Source organism: Sceloporus undulatus, chromosome 1 (genome assembly GCF_019175285.1).
Source record: "Sceloporus undulatus isolate JIND9_A2432 ecotype Alabama chromosome 1, SceUnd_v1.1, whole genome shotgun sequence".
Classification (NCBI taxonomy): Eukaryota; Metazoa; Chordata; class Lepidosauria; order Squamata; family Phrynosomatidae; genus Sceloporus; species Sceloporus undulatus.
Genome location: NC_056522.1, coordinates 68,186,644 through 68,204,843, shown reverse-complemented (window position 1 = coordinate 68,204,843; position 18,200 = coordinate 68,186,644). Strand labels below are relative to the sequence as shown.

Below are 18,200 nucleotides of genomic sequence, written 5' to 3'. Positions count from 1 at the left end.
GAGGGCAACTTTTGGGGCCAGAATTATGGATTTTGATATGACTCATGGATAAGACAAGGGTAAAACCTAGGGGCATGTAACAAAGGATCTAAAGGATGAAGCAAAAGAAAAGCACAGATTAAACTCTAGGCTTTCACCAGGTGGTGTTTCCTATTTTTATAAGAGTAAAAGAACAGTACTTACACTGACCCATAGATAAGTCATCTCAGATTTCTTGGGTCAATTTTTAAACTAAAATTTCTAGACTTATACATGAGTATATACAGTAGGTTTGAAAATTAGCCCTTAAAATACAAGCCAAGAGAAGACAGACTATAAGTTGAGAAAACAGACTACAGTATAAAGGCTCCAGACTTCCTAAATGCCTTTTGAAAGCTAGGGCTTTCCTTTTAAGCTTATGGGCCTGAACAGACAGGCCAAAATAAAGCTGCTTCAGGTCACTTTGGAAATATGCTGTTTAAATGACACACACATCTTAAGAGGCTAGAAGCTGTGCCAAAGCTGCTCTCCAGTCCTTAGCATTTAAACAGCATACCTCTAAAGTGACCCAAAGCAGCTTTATTTTGGCCTGCCTGTTTGAGCCCAATGTCTCTTATGGGGAAGAGTATGACAACTAACTCCAAGTACCAAAGAGCTATTATATATAATCTATTCTAAATCTAAACCTAGAAACAATCATGGGAGAATAGAAAATGGAGGAAAAAACTTAAACTGACCTAACAGGAAAACAAAGATTCCACTATGCCTGGTCTCTCTGCAACAAATGGCAAGAAAAATACACAAAGTCAAAAAAAGAACCTACAGTACTTAAACCTGTTAAGATGGCAGAGTGGGAGAGAGCCAAACCACAGAATACTGGCAGCAACAGCGAAAATGACGCCCACAACAGCAACTCATCAAAGTTCTTGAACTGATGTTGCACTTAACTCTAGTGTGCTTATAAAACAACAGATCATTGTGTGTGTGTGGGGGGGGGTTAAATTAGAGTATATTAATATATTCTATAAAGAAAATTCCTAACCCGCTGCAATTTTGCTGTGGGATTTTCTAAAAGCAGTCTTGCATATTCAGGAAGGCACAGACCTCACCAAAGAGGCTAAACTCAACTTTGCAAAGGAGATACAAACACAAAGAAAGTGGCAGAAAAGAAATCAGTACAGTAATTTTTCATTATGATGTGCAACTTGAAGTTTTAGGATTAGAACTAATTCAGATCTCTTTACTGCATTTAAGTCACCAATGCTATTTATCTGACAAGAAGTCCTCCTGGATTTTAGTTAGAGTTATGAAAAGGGGCAATAACTACAACATTTATTGCAGGTATTCAATATGACAAACAAAACCCATACACTGAGTGTTACCCCAATGAGATTAAACAAAGGTTTTATTTTTAATTTTTTTACACCCTTGTATAAATTGGATTATGCAGACCCAAAAGCTTTTGGCACCTTCCACATGTCATTAAATCTGAAGCCAATTAACTGGAAACACAGAGATTTCCTTAATCAATTGATAGCCAATAATAATGAGATAACATACACCATTCAAAATGTGAAACGGGGGAAATCCCTCGGCATTGACAAGAACTAAGCAGAGCAGGGGAGGACAGGACAGGGAGTCTTGGAGGTTTCTCATCCACAGGCTCCCCATGAGTTCAAGGGCAGTTGACAATAAGAAGAAGAATTGAGAGGGACATTTTGTGAATTCCACAAAATATTTAGAGATGTTTTCACTTTTTACTGAAAGCAGCCTTGGGCAAAACACAGCCTTGGGGATGTATGCTGTCTCTGAGGCTGGTTTTGCAGCTCTTGACTCTTACACTTCCCAGAACAGGTACAAATTCCCTCTCTTAGAATCAACCCCCCCCCCCGTGATTCACCTTCTAAACTGGTTGCATGAGCGCACACACACACACACGGGCAAAAAAGCAGTATGTGAAATGCGATACTTAAGGAGAGTTCTATGGACTGATAAAAAACAAATAAATGAGTCTGAGAATAAATCAAGCCTGCATGCCCACTAGAAGCCAAAATGATTAAATTGATCCTACTGTTCTTTGGACACATCATGAAATAGCATGACTTGCTGGAAAAGACAATAATTGATGACAGTAGGGGAAAGTTTATTCAGTAATGGAGGATGACCATGGATGTCCTGAGTTTGCATCCTTCTTAGATGGGCAAAGAAGAGAGAGGCAGATGTTCTGTTCTTTTAGCAGGAACAGAAATATAAATTGTGAACAAGCACAAGGCCACAGAAAGCATGGAAACAGCTGTTGAAGATTTGCTCATACCTTTTAAAACTATTGAACTCTCAGCTTTAAGAAATTCTAAGTGGTTATCCCCATGACATCCTGTGCTGAAATTAATTTAATTATATTGATGGCAGCATGTTTGCCACAGTTGTTGAAGACAGCAAAAAGATGGCTGCATAATTTATTGGGCTATTTTCTTCCCTTTAGCCCTTGAAAAGCTGGTTGACTGAATGATGACAAATAATTTACTCCAAAGCATTACAGCACTTAGCTTCACTGAATGTGTTCCTCGCGATCAGCCTTGTAGGTGACCAAATTACATTTTATTAGCAATTTAGCTTGAAATTCTTTTCCTCTGACATATTCTCTCTATGGTTTTAGAATTTCCTAAAACAGTGGCCCAAAATGTCAGAGTCCTTAGTCCAAAGAAACATCACAAGCCACACTTTCTCATCATTGTCTTCAAAGGAGCAGCCACCCTAGTCTGTCACAGCAGAAATTTACAACATCCAAAATCCACAAAAACAGTGATACCTTTATGGTGCCAGCCAACATGCAAAAGCTTTTGAACCTCACCGGCTACTTCATCATGAGAAAGTGTTAAAAATCTACCCATTTGCCTGATGAAGAAGGCAGTGGAGCTTTGAAAGCTTGCAATCTGTATTTGTTGCATTCTGGTTGGCCCAATAAAAGTATCACTTTCACTGTTGCAATTTAGCTATGTTTAAGCTTGATATAGACTAAGGTCATCTCTATAATAGTATAAGATAGAAGTACAGGTTAATGACAAGAATCATTATGACTAAATGTATTCTGGGAAGTATAGATAAGTGGAGCAGAAAATGAGAGGTAACATAAAAATATGATAGAAATGTATTTAAAATAAGAGCAACATTTAAGTTACTTTTGAAAAACAACACTCTGCAAAACAAGATTGCTGAAATTACAATTAAAAATAGAACAATTATCCTTGTAGCAAAAAAATAAAAAAATAAAATCACTGTTTTGTGGATTTGAGATGTTATGCCATAAGGTCAACACAGTTTCCCCCTGGATATTTATAACAGAGTCTTTGGGCCTCATGAATACACCAATAGATGTATTATAGCATTATCTGTGTCAACAACTAGAGTCTAATCAGTGGTCCCCAAACTGTGCTCTTTGAAGGGATTTTGGACTTCGGCTCCCAGAATCCCAGACTGTTGGCCAGCGTGGCTGAGGCTTCTGGGAGATGAAGTCCAAAATCCATTATAGGGCACAGTTTGGGGACCACTGGTCTCCTTCCTCAGATGCATATCGTGCAAAAAGAAAGAAAGCAAGAAAGCATTGCTAAGGACCGTGCTCCACAAACTGTGCCTTTCTTTAAGGGATTCTGGATTTAGGCTCTCAGAATCCCAGACTATGGGCCAACCTGCCTGAGGCTTGTGGGAGCTGAAGTACAAAACCTCTTAAAGGGCACAGTTTGGGGAACCACTCTTACTTCATGGATTGCAAACTGTGCCCTTTAAGAGATTTGGGACTCCAGTTCCCAGAGGCCTCAGCCAGGGTTGGCCAATAGTCTGGGATTTTGGGAGCTGAAGTCCACACACACACACACACACACACACACACACATATATCTTAAAGAGGACAGTTTGGGGAACCACTGCATAAGACAGGACCTTTGTTCAAGTAGCAGGCTGCATCCACACTGAAGGAATAACCCGGTTTGGTAGCGCTTTAATTCTTTGCCTGGCTCTTTGCTATGGAATTCTGGGAGTTGGAGTTTGTTGTGGGCCCAGAGCGGAGCTCCGCTCCGCTCTGGGCCCACAACAAACTCCAACTCCCAGAATTCCATAGCCTTAAGCCAGAAAAAGGGTGAAAGCGGGGCCAAACCGGGTTCTTCCTGCAGTGTGTCCAGGAGCAGCCCCAGCAGCCCCTTCCCTTGGGTCCCTCCAGGCCCCTTACCTGCCGGGGGTCTCTTGCCAGGGCAGCTGAGGAGGAGCAGCCAGAGGTGCAGGGCCACCCCGAGGGCGCAGGGGCAGAGCAGCACCAGCCAGTGGCGCATTGGCCGCCGGGCCCCGACCCGCCTTGGAGGCCCCCTCAGAGGCAGAGGAAGGGACCCTGCTCCCCCTCAGCCCCAGCCCCACTCCTAAGGACCCCCCCCCAAGAGCCCCGTCCTCTGCTGCTCCTTGCCAGCCCAGCCCAAAGCACAGAGTCCCGCCCCGAAGCGTGTGCGCAACGCTGGGCCTCCTGACTACAAGCCCCACAATCCCAAGGCCCTCCCAAATTCCCCACCCCTTCATCCCTCCTCCTCCTCCTCCTCCTCCTCCTCTCCCTGGGATGGCTGCCCACAGGGTCTGGGTCTCTGGACCCAAAAAAGGAGGCACCAGGCACTGCAAAAATGTGGGATGAAAAAGGGTTGGTGGTTGTGAAAGGAAAGCTACAAAATCCACACACAGAGAGACACACACCAAGCAATGTAAATGGCAGGGCTTCTCGGTCCTGCTCAAAAAGGAGGACCTCCCGGGGAAAATGGAGGACATTTGCCACATAAAAGTGAAAAGGATTCATATGGAAATGTCAGTGTCGGGCTTCTCAGTCATGGCTCAGAATGGAGGACCTTCAAGGAAAATGGAGGACTTTTGCCACATAAAAACGAACAAGTTAGAAATGTAAATGGTAGACTTGTCAGTCCTGCTCAAAATGGAGGGCATTCAAGCGAAACGGAGGACATGGCAACATATAAAAGCCCAAAAGACTCCTAGAAATGTAAATGTCAGGCTCCTGAGGAGTTTATTGCAGGGGGAGAACTGGAAGCATAAAGGCTGATTAGCCCATGATAATCTCGCAATTGCGCTAAAGGGTTTCACACAACTTTGAGATGAAACGTGATTAAAGCGCCATTATCCCATGAGAACCAGGCAAGAAACAGAAGCAAATCTTTTTACTTTTTCCGTGAATGACTTTTTGCCATTGATTCCCTGGTTATTCACAGGATAATGTATTAATCTCATTTTAATCATATTTTAATGTCAGTTGTATGATTTTCATAGGTTAATCACTGTTTAAACCTCACATTTCCCCCCATGTGATAAAACTTCTTAGTCATGCTCAAAATGGAGGACATTTGGGAATTTCTCCTGTAGAGAAGGCCGAAATGTAGGACATGGAGGATAACTGGTCACCCTGAAAAAACAGCAAAGGAGGGGCCCTTGAAAGGACCGCGTTTGTGTTACACCTGGGAGCAACGCAGTGCACAACAATCTTGTCTTTGCTCCTTTTTCTTTGAGACATGAGTCTCATAAAAGAAAGTTCTGCCACCCCACTTTCAGTCCTTTTTCAAGCTAGGAAAGCATGGGACAATGAGGTTGTTGTTGTTGTGGTGGTGGTGGTGGTGGTGGTGCTGGTGGTGGTGTGCCTTGACATCATTTCTGACTTATGGGAAGGGTTGTCTTGGCAAGATTTCTTCAGAGGAGGTTTGCCATGGCCTTCTCCTGAGGCTGAGAGAGTGTGTCTTGCCCAAGATTACACGCATTTAATTTGCCTCTCATCCTAATACTTTCTCTCATTTATATTTGTGTGTGTGTGTGCGTGCTAATACACATATGTGCAATTCTGGATAACATTATATATAGGTGACGATTGTATACATCTTTACATTGTATACATCTGATGGTGAATATCCTGTGAATAGGTTCACCTTAAGGTCTCCATAAGTTAGAAACTGCTTGGCATGCAACAACAACAATACATTGTATACATCTGATTACGTGTACATTGTACACACCTAATGGTGTGTACATTGTAGACATCTAAGTACAGTACACAAATGCAATAAAAAGTCACGTTCTTCTCTCTGAAATATAAAACACACATTGTTTTAAGTAAAATCCAGCAGCAACATAGTTGCACTGAATGCAAGAGAGTTTTATTTTTTCTTTCTGTACATTCAGACCAATTCACTACTTATTGTTTGCATCTGCCAATAAACAGTGTTGAGGCAAAGCAAAAGCTAACATGGGAGCACATAATTTGCATTGGACAACAGTCGCGGGGATTTAATTCGCTTTCTGTATTTTGACTGCTAGACTTGGAACTGGTACATACATTGGTTAGAGAAAGACAGCGATGGACCACTAAAAGTGTCACAAGTATTCCCACTGATTAATTTTTTAGTCATTAAAAATGCAACAATGGACTGACTGCCAGTGTAATTTCTTGTCAGCTTTGTGGGTTACCAGGTGTAATGGTGGTGGTGGTCCTATAGGTGTTAAATGTACTAGTGGCATACAGTTTTAAAAGGGGGAGGTGATCTTGTATAATTCAATCAGTAAAGAGAAAAATAGTTTTGTAAACTCTCTGTTGTTTGCTTAAGTTGTTTAGCATTATATATAAAATGATTCTACTATCAAAAATACAGAGCTGTAAAGAAAAATATCTATTACGGCATCTGGTTTCATGTTAGATTAGCTGAGGAAGAGGAGGATCGTAAAATACAGCAGTACTGGTACAAAGGCTGGTACTGGTACATAGGTAAGAAAAAGATATTTCAGTTGAATAGATGTGGTTTCTAAGCCAGCCAACTGGGTACACTAACGCTCCAGTACAGAAAGAGATTGGTACATTATTGAAGGATGGACATTTCTAGCATCTTTTCTATCTGTCTAAAGTTCAGTCTAAGCTAAGGAACCACACTTCTTATAAAATATGTTATTCCTCCGGTGTGGTGGTTACACACTATATCTCATATGTTTCTATATCACTGTAACATTGTTGATGTTTTTAGATTCCAGCGACTGGTTATAGTTGTGGGCACCACAATTCAAAAAGGATGTTGTCAAGCTGGAGTGTGTCCAAAGAAGGGGGACCAAAATGGTGAAAGATCTGGAAACCGTGCCGTGCGAAGAGTTGGGTGTGTTTAGCCTGGAGAAGAGAAGGTTAAGAGGTGATATGATAGCCCTGCTGACATATTTGAAAAGATGCCATACTGAAGATGGAGTACAAGTTTGTTTTCTCCAGTTCCAGAGTATAGAACTTGGAGCAATAATAATAATAATAATAATAATAATAATAATAATAATAATATTCTGCCTTTTCCCAGAGGAATCAAGGCGGATTACAGCAAAAACTATAATACATACAATGGATTCAAACTACAGGAAAAGAGATAGCACCTCAACATTAGAAAGAACTTCCTGACAACAATTGCTCTTCGACAGTGGAACACACTCCCTGGGAGGGTAAAATTAAAAAATATAGCCATATTATCTGTAGAATCAGTTTGTAGACAGATCTTGTGGCACGTTTGATACTCACTGAAAGAAAGAGGTTGGCACCATGAGCTTTTGTGGACTTCAGTCTACTTCCTCATCTGAGGAAGTACACTTATCCCTCCACATTTGCAGCTTTGACTTTTGCAGATTTCATTATTCATTGACTTTATTAATATGTTATTTCTGGGACTATCTAGGTCCTCCAGTGCAACTCTATGGTCAACTTTAACCAAACGTCACATTGAAGGACCTTTAGAGATTCCTAGAGAGAACACTCCTCTAGGCATTTGTAGCTCCTCCAGCACAATTCTATGGACAATGTCTGGCAGATGTTGACCACAGAGTTGCACTGGAGGACCTAGAGATGCCTAGAGAGGTGTTCTCTCAGGCAAAAATATAGTGTTTTTGTTATTTGCGGTTTTTCCACATTCACAGTGAATGTGGAGGGACAAGTGTAGATGTAAATCTATGAAAGCTCATGCTGCCAACTTCTTTCTTTCAGTTAGTCTCAAAGGTGTTACAAGATCTTTCTGTGAGTGTGGTGGAGTCTCCTTCTTTGGAGGTTTTTAAACAAAGGCTGGATGGCCATCTGTCGAAGGTGCTTTGATGGTGTATTCCTTCACGGCAAGGGTTTGGACTGGATGGCCCTTGAGCTATGTTCTATGATTCTATATCTCTTTCTGGATAACTGTACTGTGTGCCTTCACACTGGATTAAGTTTAGAAACAACTGCAGTAGGTTTCTCCAGTGCACCTGGGCTGCAAGAGAGTTTCTGATCACTGATTCTGGCAAACACAGCAGTGAAAGTACACAATGGGATTCTGCCCCTTGTTTTTCATAGGGTTATCTGTGTTAATCTGTTGCAGCAAGACAAGAGTCTTGTTGCATCTTAAAGACTCCACGCCGGGACACCGCTGCCGCTGCTGCCGACGCCAGGACTGCACCCCTTTGCCGGGCGGCCTCCTCCCGGGGTTTCGGAGGTGCGCATCTGCGCACCGCCCCGGGAGAGCCGCCCACGGACTTGGGGAACACCCCTTGGGACCTGGACTTTTCTGGCTTTGGCTTTGAGCGGCCAGTTATTGGCGTGAGAGCCCTTTAAGGACTATCTGGGGGGAAGTTGGGAGGAGCCCCGCCAGGTGAGAGCGGCGGGGTTAAAAGCTGGGGAACCGGACCCTCTCGACACACCCCCTGCAGCCTCCACGCCGGGACACCGCTGCCGCTGCTGCCGACGCCAGGACTGCACCCCTTTGCCGGGCGGCCTCCTCCCGGGGTTTCGGAGGTGCGCATCTGCGCACCGCCCCGGGAGAGCCGCCCACGGACTTGGGGAACACCGCAGTTGCGTAACTGCGCAGCTGCGCAGCTTCCATCGGGCGGGGGAGGCTTGGATTAGCCTGGGAGCATGAGGATGCCTGTAGTGGCTGCCCTCTGCTCCATTAGCTGCCATAGAGGGTTGGGGGGAGGTTAGGGATACGGGGGATGCCTGGGCCGGGGATGACATCTTGGAGGGCGGAGCTCCTATTGAGGTTGTGTGGGGCAGGGGGAGGTATGGCGGTGGGAGTAGGGGCTTGCGTTCCAGGGGAAGGCGTGATCGATGCGTTATATCTATCTCACCTTCCTGCCCCCCTCCCAACCTGAAGGACCTGAGGGTCATTCCAACCGTGCCACAAACCCTATCGCTGCTCCTGTGCAATGCCAGGTCGATTAATAACAAGACCCACATCCTCCAGGACCTACTGGAGGACTCGAAGTGTGACCTGGCTTGCATTACCGAGACCTGGCTGGGGCCTGAAGGGGATGCTGTGTGGGCTCAGGCCCTGCCTGCTGGGTACTCGGTGAAGGACCAGCGTAGGTTAGGTGGGCGGGGGGTGTGTGGCCTTGGTACATAGGAACACCGTATCCCTCACCAGGAACCACATCCGACAGACTACCTACATCGAGTGTATTTACCTGACCCTAAAGGCCAGGGACAGTCTAGGGATTCTGTTAGTGTATCGGCCACCCCGTGCATTAGCGGACTCCCTTAACGAGCTGACACAGCTGGTCGCTGAGCTGATGTTGGAGACGCCCAGGCTTCTTGTCCTGGGTGACTTCAACATCTCCCTCACGGCCAGCTATGTTCCATCCGGTGCGGCTCGGGAATTCATGGAGACCATGGCGGCCATGGGCCTGTCCCAGCTGATACAGGGTCCCACGCATTGTGCGGGTAATACTCTCGATATGGTCTTCTGTTCGGATGCGGAAAATCCGTGGGTGGAAATAGCTAATATTTCCCCCCTGTCATGGACGGATCATTTCCTGGTAGAGGCGAAAATCAAGGCTTCTACCCAGATCCCCCCCAGGGGTGGTGGACCTGTTAGGATGGTCCACCCTCGAAGGCTGATGGAACCTGAGAGGTTCCAGGAAGCCTTAGAGGGGCTCACGGTTGGAAATGACGGCGACTCTGTTGACGCCCTCACCGGTATCTGGAATACCGGTCTTTCCGGGGCTATACACAGGATCGCTCCCAAGCGCCCTCTCAGGCCCGCTTCCAAACGTAAGCCCTGGTACACGGAAGATCTCCGGGCAAGGAAGCGGGTTCTGCGACGGATAGAGTACCGTTGGCGGAAACACCTTTGCTTACACGACAAGGCTCTCCTAGACCAACTGTTAGAGGACTACGGAGAGGCAATACGAGCAACAAAGAATTCGTTCTATGGTGCTCGTATTGCGTCCGCAGAGTCGCGTCCGGCAGAGTTGTTCAGGGTGGTCAGGGAGCTAACTCAGCTCCCTCCCGCTCTGAACCAGATCCTTGAACCTTCTAAGGCCTGCTGTGACTTGTTTAACGACTTTTTCGCGGATAAAACCTCTCGTATAAGCAAAGATCTGAACGCTGACATTACTGCAGAACCTAGGGTAGAAGTGTCCAGAGCCTCTGTGGACTATGTTAAACTGGATCAGTTTGAGTTGGTAAGTACTGAGGATGTGGACAAGATCCTCGGAAGTGTTCGGAAAACGACCTGCTCTCTTGATCCCTGTCCCTCGTGGTTAGCGGCCCAGGGGGGACCGGCGGTAACGTCATTGTTATGCCGGATAATCAATACATCTTTGAGGGATGGGCAATTTCCATCGGATCTCAAATTGGCCATTGTAAAACCGATCCTAAAAAAGCCCTCCCTCGACCCCCTGGTTCATAATAATTATCGGCCAGTCTCGCTGCTTCCATTTTTGGGAAAGGTGATCGAGAGAGCGGTTGCGATCCAGCTTCAGGCGGTCTTGGATGAAACGGATTATCTGGACCCATTTCAAACTGGCTTCCGGGCGGGTTACGGGGTTGAGACTGCCATGGTCGCCTTGGTCGATGATCTCCGTCTGAGCATCGACAGGGGAAGCGTGTCCCTGCTGGTGCTCTTGGACATCTCAGCGGCTTTCGATACCATAGACCATGGTATCCTTCTGGGACGCCTGGCAGAGGTGGGAATTGGGGGCACTGCGCTCCAGTGGTTCCATTCCTACCTCTCCGGGAGGTCCCAGATGGTGCAGCTGGGAGACGTGTGCTCCGACGAGAGGCCCCTTAAAACTGGGGTCCCTCAAGGGGCCATTCTGTCTCCCATGCTATTTAACATTTACATGAAACCGCTGGGAGAGATCATCCGGAGACATGGGGCGCGGGGTTATCAGTACGCTGATGACACCCTAAATCATTTTCTCTATGTCTCCGACTGATGCAGTGACTGGGGATGGCGTCTCTCCTCTCGTGGCCTGTCTAGAGTCAGTAATGGGCTGGATGAGGGAAAACCGACTCAAATTGAATCCAGAGAAAACGGAGGTACTAGTGATAGGTTCTCCTGGTCCAGGACTGGCGGTGGTTCCACCTGTCCTGAACGGGGTCACGCTCCCTGTGAAGGACTCCGTGCGCAGTCTGGGGGTGCTTCTTGACTCGTCGCTTGCTCAGGTGAATGCGACGGTCAGGAGCACCTGTTATCAGCTTCGGCTGATCCGCCAGCTGCGCCCATATCTGGCCCAGAGGGACCTAGAAACTGTTGTACATGCTCTGGTAACTTCGAGATTGGATTTCTGCAATGTACTCTACATGGGGCAACCCTTATACCAAACTCGGAAGCTACAAATGGTGCAGAATATGGCGGCCCGGCTGGTCACTGGTGCTCCCAGGACCAGCCATATAACACCGGTTCTTAGGGACCTCCATTGGCTGCCCATCCGCTTCCGAGCTCAATATAAGGCGTTGGTTATTACCTATAAAGTCCTAAATGGCTTGGGCCCAGGATACCTAAGGGACCGTCTCTCCCCGTACATTCCGTCTCGCACCCTCAGAACGTCTGGGCAGCAACTACTGAAGGTGCCTGGGGCCAGATTAGCCTCCACCTCACGGAGGACTTTTTCCACAGCTGCCCCAGCCCTTTGGAATAAGCTGCCCATTGAGCTCCGCTCATCTACCACCCTGGCCCAATTTAGGAAGGACCTCAAAACCTTCCTATTCCAGCAGGCATTCCCCGAATAAAATATCCTGTGGGCCTCCCTCCTCTTTTCGTGGCCATGAGGTTGGGCTATAGGGGTTTTTTATGTATATTGTATTTTATGGGTTTTTTATCTTTCTTGTACTGTATGTATTTTAATTCTTGTTGTTAGCCGCCCTGATCCCTGGAAGGGCGGGATAAAAATAAAATTTTTATTTATTATTATTATTTTTATAAGATTTCATGATCTTGTTATGACATTAAGTCATAACCTATCCAGTTCATCAAATGCATGTAGTCAGAATCTGGACATTAAAGATATGATTGCTTGTAAGGAGTGGCACGTGAACATTTATCTCTAATATGTGGCCCTATGTCTGATTCTAATGGGTTCATGCACTTACTTCCCTTGACATTTTAACTGGTGTTATTTTCAGAAGTCTAAAAGAAAAGGCTTCTGGAATTGCAATTTGCTGTTTCCTATGAAAACACAGCAGAAACCATGTTTTTGTTTTTGTTTTTTGTGGGTGTATGGGTGTCCAAATAAAGTGCCTCTGTGAGAACCTGCATTTCAAAACCATCTGGAGGGAGTGGGAGCTATTGGATCAGGTAGCCATTCCCTGCAGAGACAGCCATCATCACTTTCACCGCTGCTCCCTTGTCTGTTGTTTCCTGATCCACAAGTTTCCCATCAGCCAGTTATGTGAAGAGTGAAATGACAGTAATATTCTGCAAATACTTACACTAATAGACTGTATTTAACTAACATTCTACTGAATACTTAACCATTTCCATAGCCTCTTACAACAGAATTGAATGATCAAAGCTTCCGGTCCCCCTTTGCTGACCAAGTAGATAATTTTATTTCTTCATCCAGCAGATGGCAGCAATAAATCAACCTACAAAACATTTGAAATCAGTTTAGAATTAGAATTATAGCTGTGGAAATGCTGTTTGATAGACATCTTTCTTCTACATAGATGCAATTGCCAGGTCAAGAGAAAAATGTACACGCTATAATACAACATCCTATTTTGGGAGAAAGGCAGGATATAAGTGAAATAAATAAATAAATAAATAAATAAATTCCTGCTACTGTGGTGTTCTGATCACTCAGTAGTAGGTCATGCCACTAATAGAAACATTAGGCAAAATAATAGTTAAATGTACAAATAGTATAAGGAAATGTTTGGGCTAGGAACATGAGCTGTAAGATCACATCTTTCTGGTTCGAACAGTGTGCATTAACTCACTGAACAGCCTTAAGATTGCTAGCGTCTTTACTGAACCTCTTCTTGCATCTAGGTCTGCAGCAGCTTAGTCTAGTTTGCATCTAACTGCAACAGCTTTTAGTCTAGTTTAAAGCTTTCCCTCTGATGTTAGTGTTATATGTACCTTCAGGGTCTCTTTCCTTAAGTTTGGAAACTATTCAAAGTAGAGCTTTTACATATGGTGCATGATCTTCTCCATTCCACTTAGCAATCAGATTACAAAAAAAAGATTGCCATGGCTTTTGAGGGTAAAAACATTCAGATCTGTACCAGCATGGATGCCACTTTAGACATATTCATAGGGAATATATTCAGAGCACTGTGAGTCAGATCTTTTTACTGGATGACTTTCAGTTGTTGCAGTACTTGCAAAAGCATAACCTACCTGGCACTGGTTTGTTCAGTCTTAGCCTCTCCTGCATCATTATATTGACTAGGAATGGGGTTCACTGGCAGGAACATATCAATGCTACATTCCAAGAAGGGGGTTAGTTTCCATTAACTGAAAGAAGCAGTTGTGCATTCAGTCCTGAAAAAAAATGATAAAAAGGCCCCTCTGCATCCTGATTATTTCTTGTACTTTGAATTGGTTGGACCTTCAGAAGGGGGTTCTAGGGTGAGTAATAATCATGCAGACAATCATATTTGGATGAAATTTTCTGGATCCACTTGAGTCAAACTTCCAGACTGATTTGAGTAATAAAACAGCTTTGGTCACCCTGGTGAATGACAAACGCCAGGAGAGGATATGGAGAAAGCCAAGCTCCTTGATTCTCTCTGACTCCTTGGTGACTTTTGATGCCACCGATCATGACATTCTTCCAGAGTCATTATCTGAGATAGGGATGAGTGTTCTACCAGCAATGGCTCTGTTATGATTCAAAATACCCATTTTGCTGAAGATTGTGTCCCATGGTAGTGGTACTTCAGGGTTCCACAAGCCTCTGTTTTGTTCTTACATGCTGCGTGGCATCTAGATGAAACTGTCAGGTCAGAGTGTTGTGTAATCAATATTTTTTCTTTCTTTCAAAAACTGATCTCCTGTTTGGTTCTGAGATATGCTAAGTTTTAAAAACATTTGAATGTAATAGTCACTGATATAAAGAATGACTAAAAGAGAGGCAACACTGCATTATGGCCTATATTTTCCATGATCACTGTCCCGGTTAGACCTACATCAGTTGAAAAAAGAGAAGTAAACATGTTGCCATAGTAACTGGCGCTGCCTTGTTAAAATTAAATCAATTATGATGTAGAAAGGGTTCCCTGGTGGAGCTTATTATGAAGGAAGCAACTCATTGTTTTTTCTTGCTTTCATAAAGCATTATCTAAAAATGGCCATATCTGTTAAAATACTCTTTAAAATTCAAGCTTAGATGTATATAAATAAATAGATGTGAGGTATGGGGGTGGTGAATCATTGCAGTACCAATTGAAGCTGCTACTCATGCAAGATTTTGCCTTGGATTTTGTATTTAGGATTCAGAGCCCAATACAGAAATTCACAATTAATTAAGAGGCAGTCATTATGATTTTATTTTGGTATCCAGGGGAGGTGTGGGCAAAATGGCATGCTATGAAATATTAATTTCTTGTGGCAGTTGGCTCTCCCACCCCACCCACATACATTTGCCTGTAGACATAATAATCCTTGTTTCCCTACACGCACCACATACCCTGCAGCTGTTGAAAAGGGTATATGCAAGAATAGAAATATTGGAGGCTATTTATGGGGATTTTTAGTGCTCTTGAAGCAGCGGACAAAGGCAGGAGAATGTAGAAGTACATCTGATTACAAATGAGAATGGAAAGCTCTGTAGTGTTTGCTTAATAATTATATTAAACTTCTTTGTCTAACTAATATGGAGGCTAAGCCAAGAAATTGCATTTAAAAGGTAATGCCTTGAAGAACAAATACATAATTAAAAAAAAAAAAGATAACCAAGGAAATTTGCCTGCTATATTTATCTCATTCTGCACTTATTTTAACTCCATGTAATACTTATAGTTGGAGTGCAAGTTTAGTACTCTTGGTGTACAAGTGTTTTAGTGTACTAGATTAAACAGGCAAAGAACACCATTATTGTTTTACCATCACTTAACTCAGTGATGGCGAATCTTTTAGAGACCCAAGTGCCCAAACTGCAACCCCAAACCTACTTATTTATTGCAAAGTGCTGCATCCCTCTGGCTTTCTAGTAACGAACTCTGGTGAACCCTGTGCTGGGGCAACAGCGTGTGTACCTACAGAGAGGGCTCCGAGTGCCACCTCTGGCACGCATGCCATAGGTTCACCACCACTGACTTAACTCATTAATGTGTGAGTCTGCAAATCCTATTTCCCATTTTCCTGCTTTTTGAAACATCCTGTCGACTGGCTTACTCTCATAGCAATGGCCACAGATGTTGCTGTTACTAATGAAATATATAGCAACTTTAATTGTTCCTCCTTCCATATGATTCCTAACATTATTGTGAAGCAAGAAGCTGGGCCAGCCTAGGTAGAACTAGCCAGTTGCAGCTCGTGATATGATGTGGAGGGAGCATATGAGGGAAAGGATATATTCTAGGCTGCATCCTCATTGCACAAATAATCCGATTGGACTAGATGGCCCTTGTGGTCTCTTCCAATTCTTTTCAAGACATTGTAGGCTGCAGTAATAATCCAGTTTGACACCACTTTAACTGTCATGGCTCAATGCCATGGAATTCTGGGAATTGTAGTGTGTAGTGGTGCCAGAGCTCTCTGACAGAGAAAGCTAAATGTCTCACAAAACTACAGATCCCATAATTCCATAGCACTGCACCATGGCAATGAAAGTGGTGGTATAAAACTGGGTTATTACTGCAGTGCAGATGTAGCTGTAGTTTGTTGGGACATCAAAGCCCTCCGATAAAGATGGCTAAATGTCTCACAAAAATACATTTCCCATCATTTCATAGAATTGAGCCATGGCAGTTAAAGTGGTGTCAAACTGGATTATTTCTGCAGTGCAGATGCAGCCCTTGAGTCTGATCTGTTAAACAGTCAATTAAGGATATGAATAGGGTTTTGAGAACTTATAATGTGGAGAGTGTTCAGGAAGAAGTGTTACTTTCTTTGAAACTGAAGAGAAAGATGAAGGGCCCTCCCTCCACTTCAATGGCCATTGCTATGGCCTTGGAGAGGGACAAGTGCCAGGCACAATTCCGCCATGCCTAGTCTCAGAGGAAGATGAAAGGCCTTCCCTCCATTCCAGCTGCCATTGCCATGGCTTTGGAGGGAGAGAAGAAGAGGCAGTTTCTGCTGGACTTAATCCCCTACCTCACTACTATCCCCTTTCCTTGTGTGTTATGCCTTTAGACTGTAAGATTGAGGATAGGGAACTGTTTTTTCCCCATGTTCTTTTTTCTTGTAAAGTCTCATGTACAGTGATGGTGCTCTATAAATAAATGATAATAATAATACTTTATTTGAAACCGAGGACTTACTGTTTGTGTGTGAAACCAGCATAAGGCTACATGCTTATTTTATTTGCTAGATAAAAAAACCTTCATGTTTTTTTGTTTTCTATCTCTCTGTTGGAATGTTTTACTGTATATACTCATCTATAAGTGTAAACATTTATGCCCAAAAATTGACTCCAAAATCCCAGGTCAACTTAATTACGTGTCACAATGGTAATGTGATAGCAGCTCTTTCCCCATGCGGTGTGGAGAGGAGCATAATTCTCTCTGGAGCCAAGCAGAAAAGTTCTGAGTGATTGATTGATATCTGTTTGTTTCAGAGCCCCTCTTCCACCCACGTGTCTGGTTGAAATGAAAGCTGAAACAATGAAGCAAAAAGCATCAATGAGAGTCTCTCTTGCCATACACACACATACACATACTAAAGGAGCCTCCAAGTTTTACCTTCAACCTATTCATGGGTCATGGCAAAATCCATAATTTTGTTCCCAAAACCTGACCTCAACTTATACATGAGGTTGACTTATAGTTGAGTATATGTGGTAATTCAATAATTAACAAAGAATATTGGTTACATTTTAGCATCCATCCATCACACTCAGTGATCACCTTGAGGCCCAGCTACCTGAGGGGGGGAAAGGCAAGGTGAGTGATTGGAATCGAGGGGATGGAACTGCCAGGCCAACTACACTTTCCATTGCAATCTCTTAAAAACACTATGGGATTATTCAATCTTTTTTCTTCTTAATAATTTTTGTGTAGTTAAAAAAAGGATAGTCAGATCTACAGAAGTGGTATGAGTGAAAGATGTTACCCTGCAACTCACCTTAAAAGTTGTTGGAAGCAATGGAGGCACAGCAGGATTATGTTATCAGCCCCTCCTGACTGCAAGAAGCAGATGAGGACCTGTCACAACTCTTCATTGCAACTTCACTCACTGGCAGGAAGGCACTGGCCATGTCATCCAGCAGCACCCCACTCTCCAGCAGAACAGACCTCCAGATGGCTGGCTGGCTTTTAAGATGGGGTTCAATTGTCGGATGGAAAGTTAAAGCATAGCTATGAAGTCATGGCTAAGAGTCTGAACTAGGACCTTAGCCTTAGTTTTCTATAGCATAAGGGGACTTCCAGCCACTTCTGTTCCTTTATAATTTTTTTGGCAGTTTAGTGATCCCCAAAGGGTCACAAAAAAAGAAAAGAAAATGTTCCCTAAATTTGATACCATTGCCCACCCGAAGTTGCTCCCAACAGCTCCCTAGGGTCCATATCCAGAACTCAGTTGCATCCAGAAGCCTTGTGCTCCTCTGAATGATATAAAGTAAATTGCATTTTTAAATGATTAAAAACATCAACCAATCATATGTTATATTTTTATGTTAAGTACATTTGCAGATTATCTCATCCAGACTTAAGGAACTGGAATATGACAACTCCAACTATGACAGAAAACTGAGGCTGAGAAAGTAAGATTTGCCTAAAATCTTATAATGGCCAGAATCATCTTGGAGATTTATGCTGT

General features: G+C 43.8%; 1 protein-coding gene across 3 annotated transcripts in view; it reads right to left on the bottom strand.

The window, feature by feature from the left end:
* The window catches only part of B3GALNT2 (beta-1,3-N-acetylgalactosaminyltransferase 2), a 44,184-nt gene extending 39,775 nt beyond the window's left edge, over positions 1-4,409 (bottom strand). The window contains exon 1 of one of the 3 annotated variants that reach the window (XM_042458762.1): positions 4,202-4,409. In XM_042458762.1, the coding sequence (XP_042314696.1) occupies positions 4,202-4,301 (100 nt within the window). In that variant the 5' untranslated portion in view covers positions 4,302-4,409. The remainder of the gene's footprint in view (positions 1-4,201) is intronic. The other 2 variants (XM_042458853.1, XM_042458675.1) reach the window with 2 other exon arrangements.
* Positions 4,410-18,200: the final 13,791 nt, after the last annotated feature.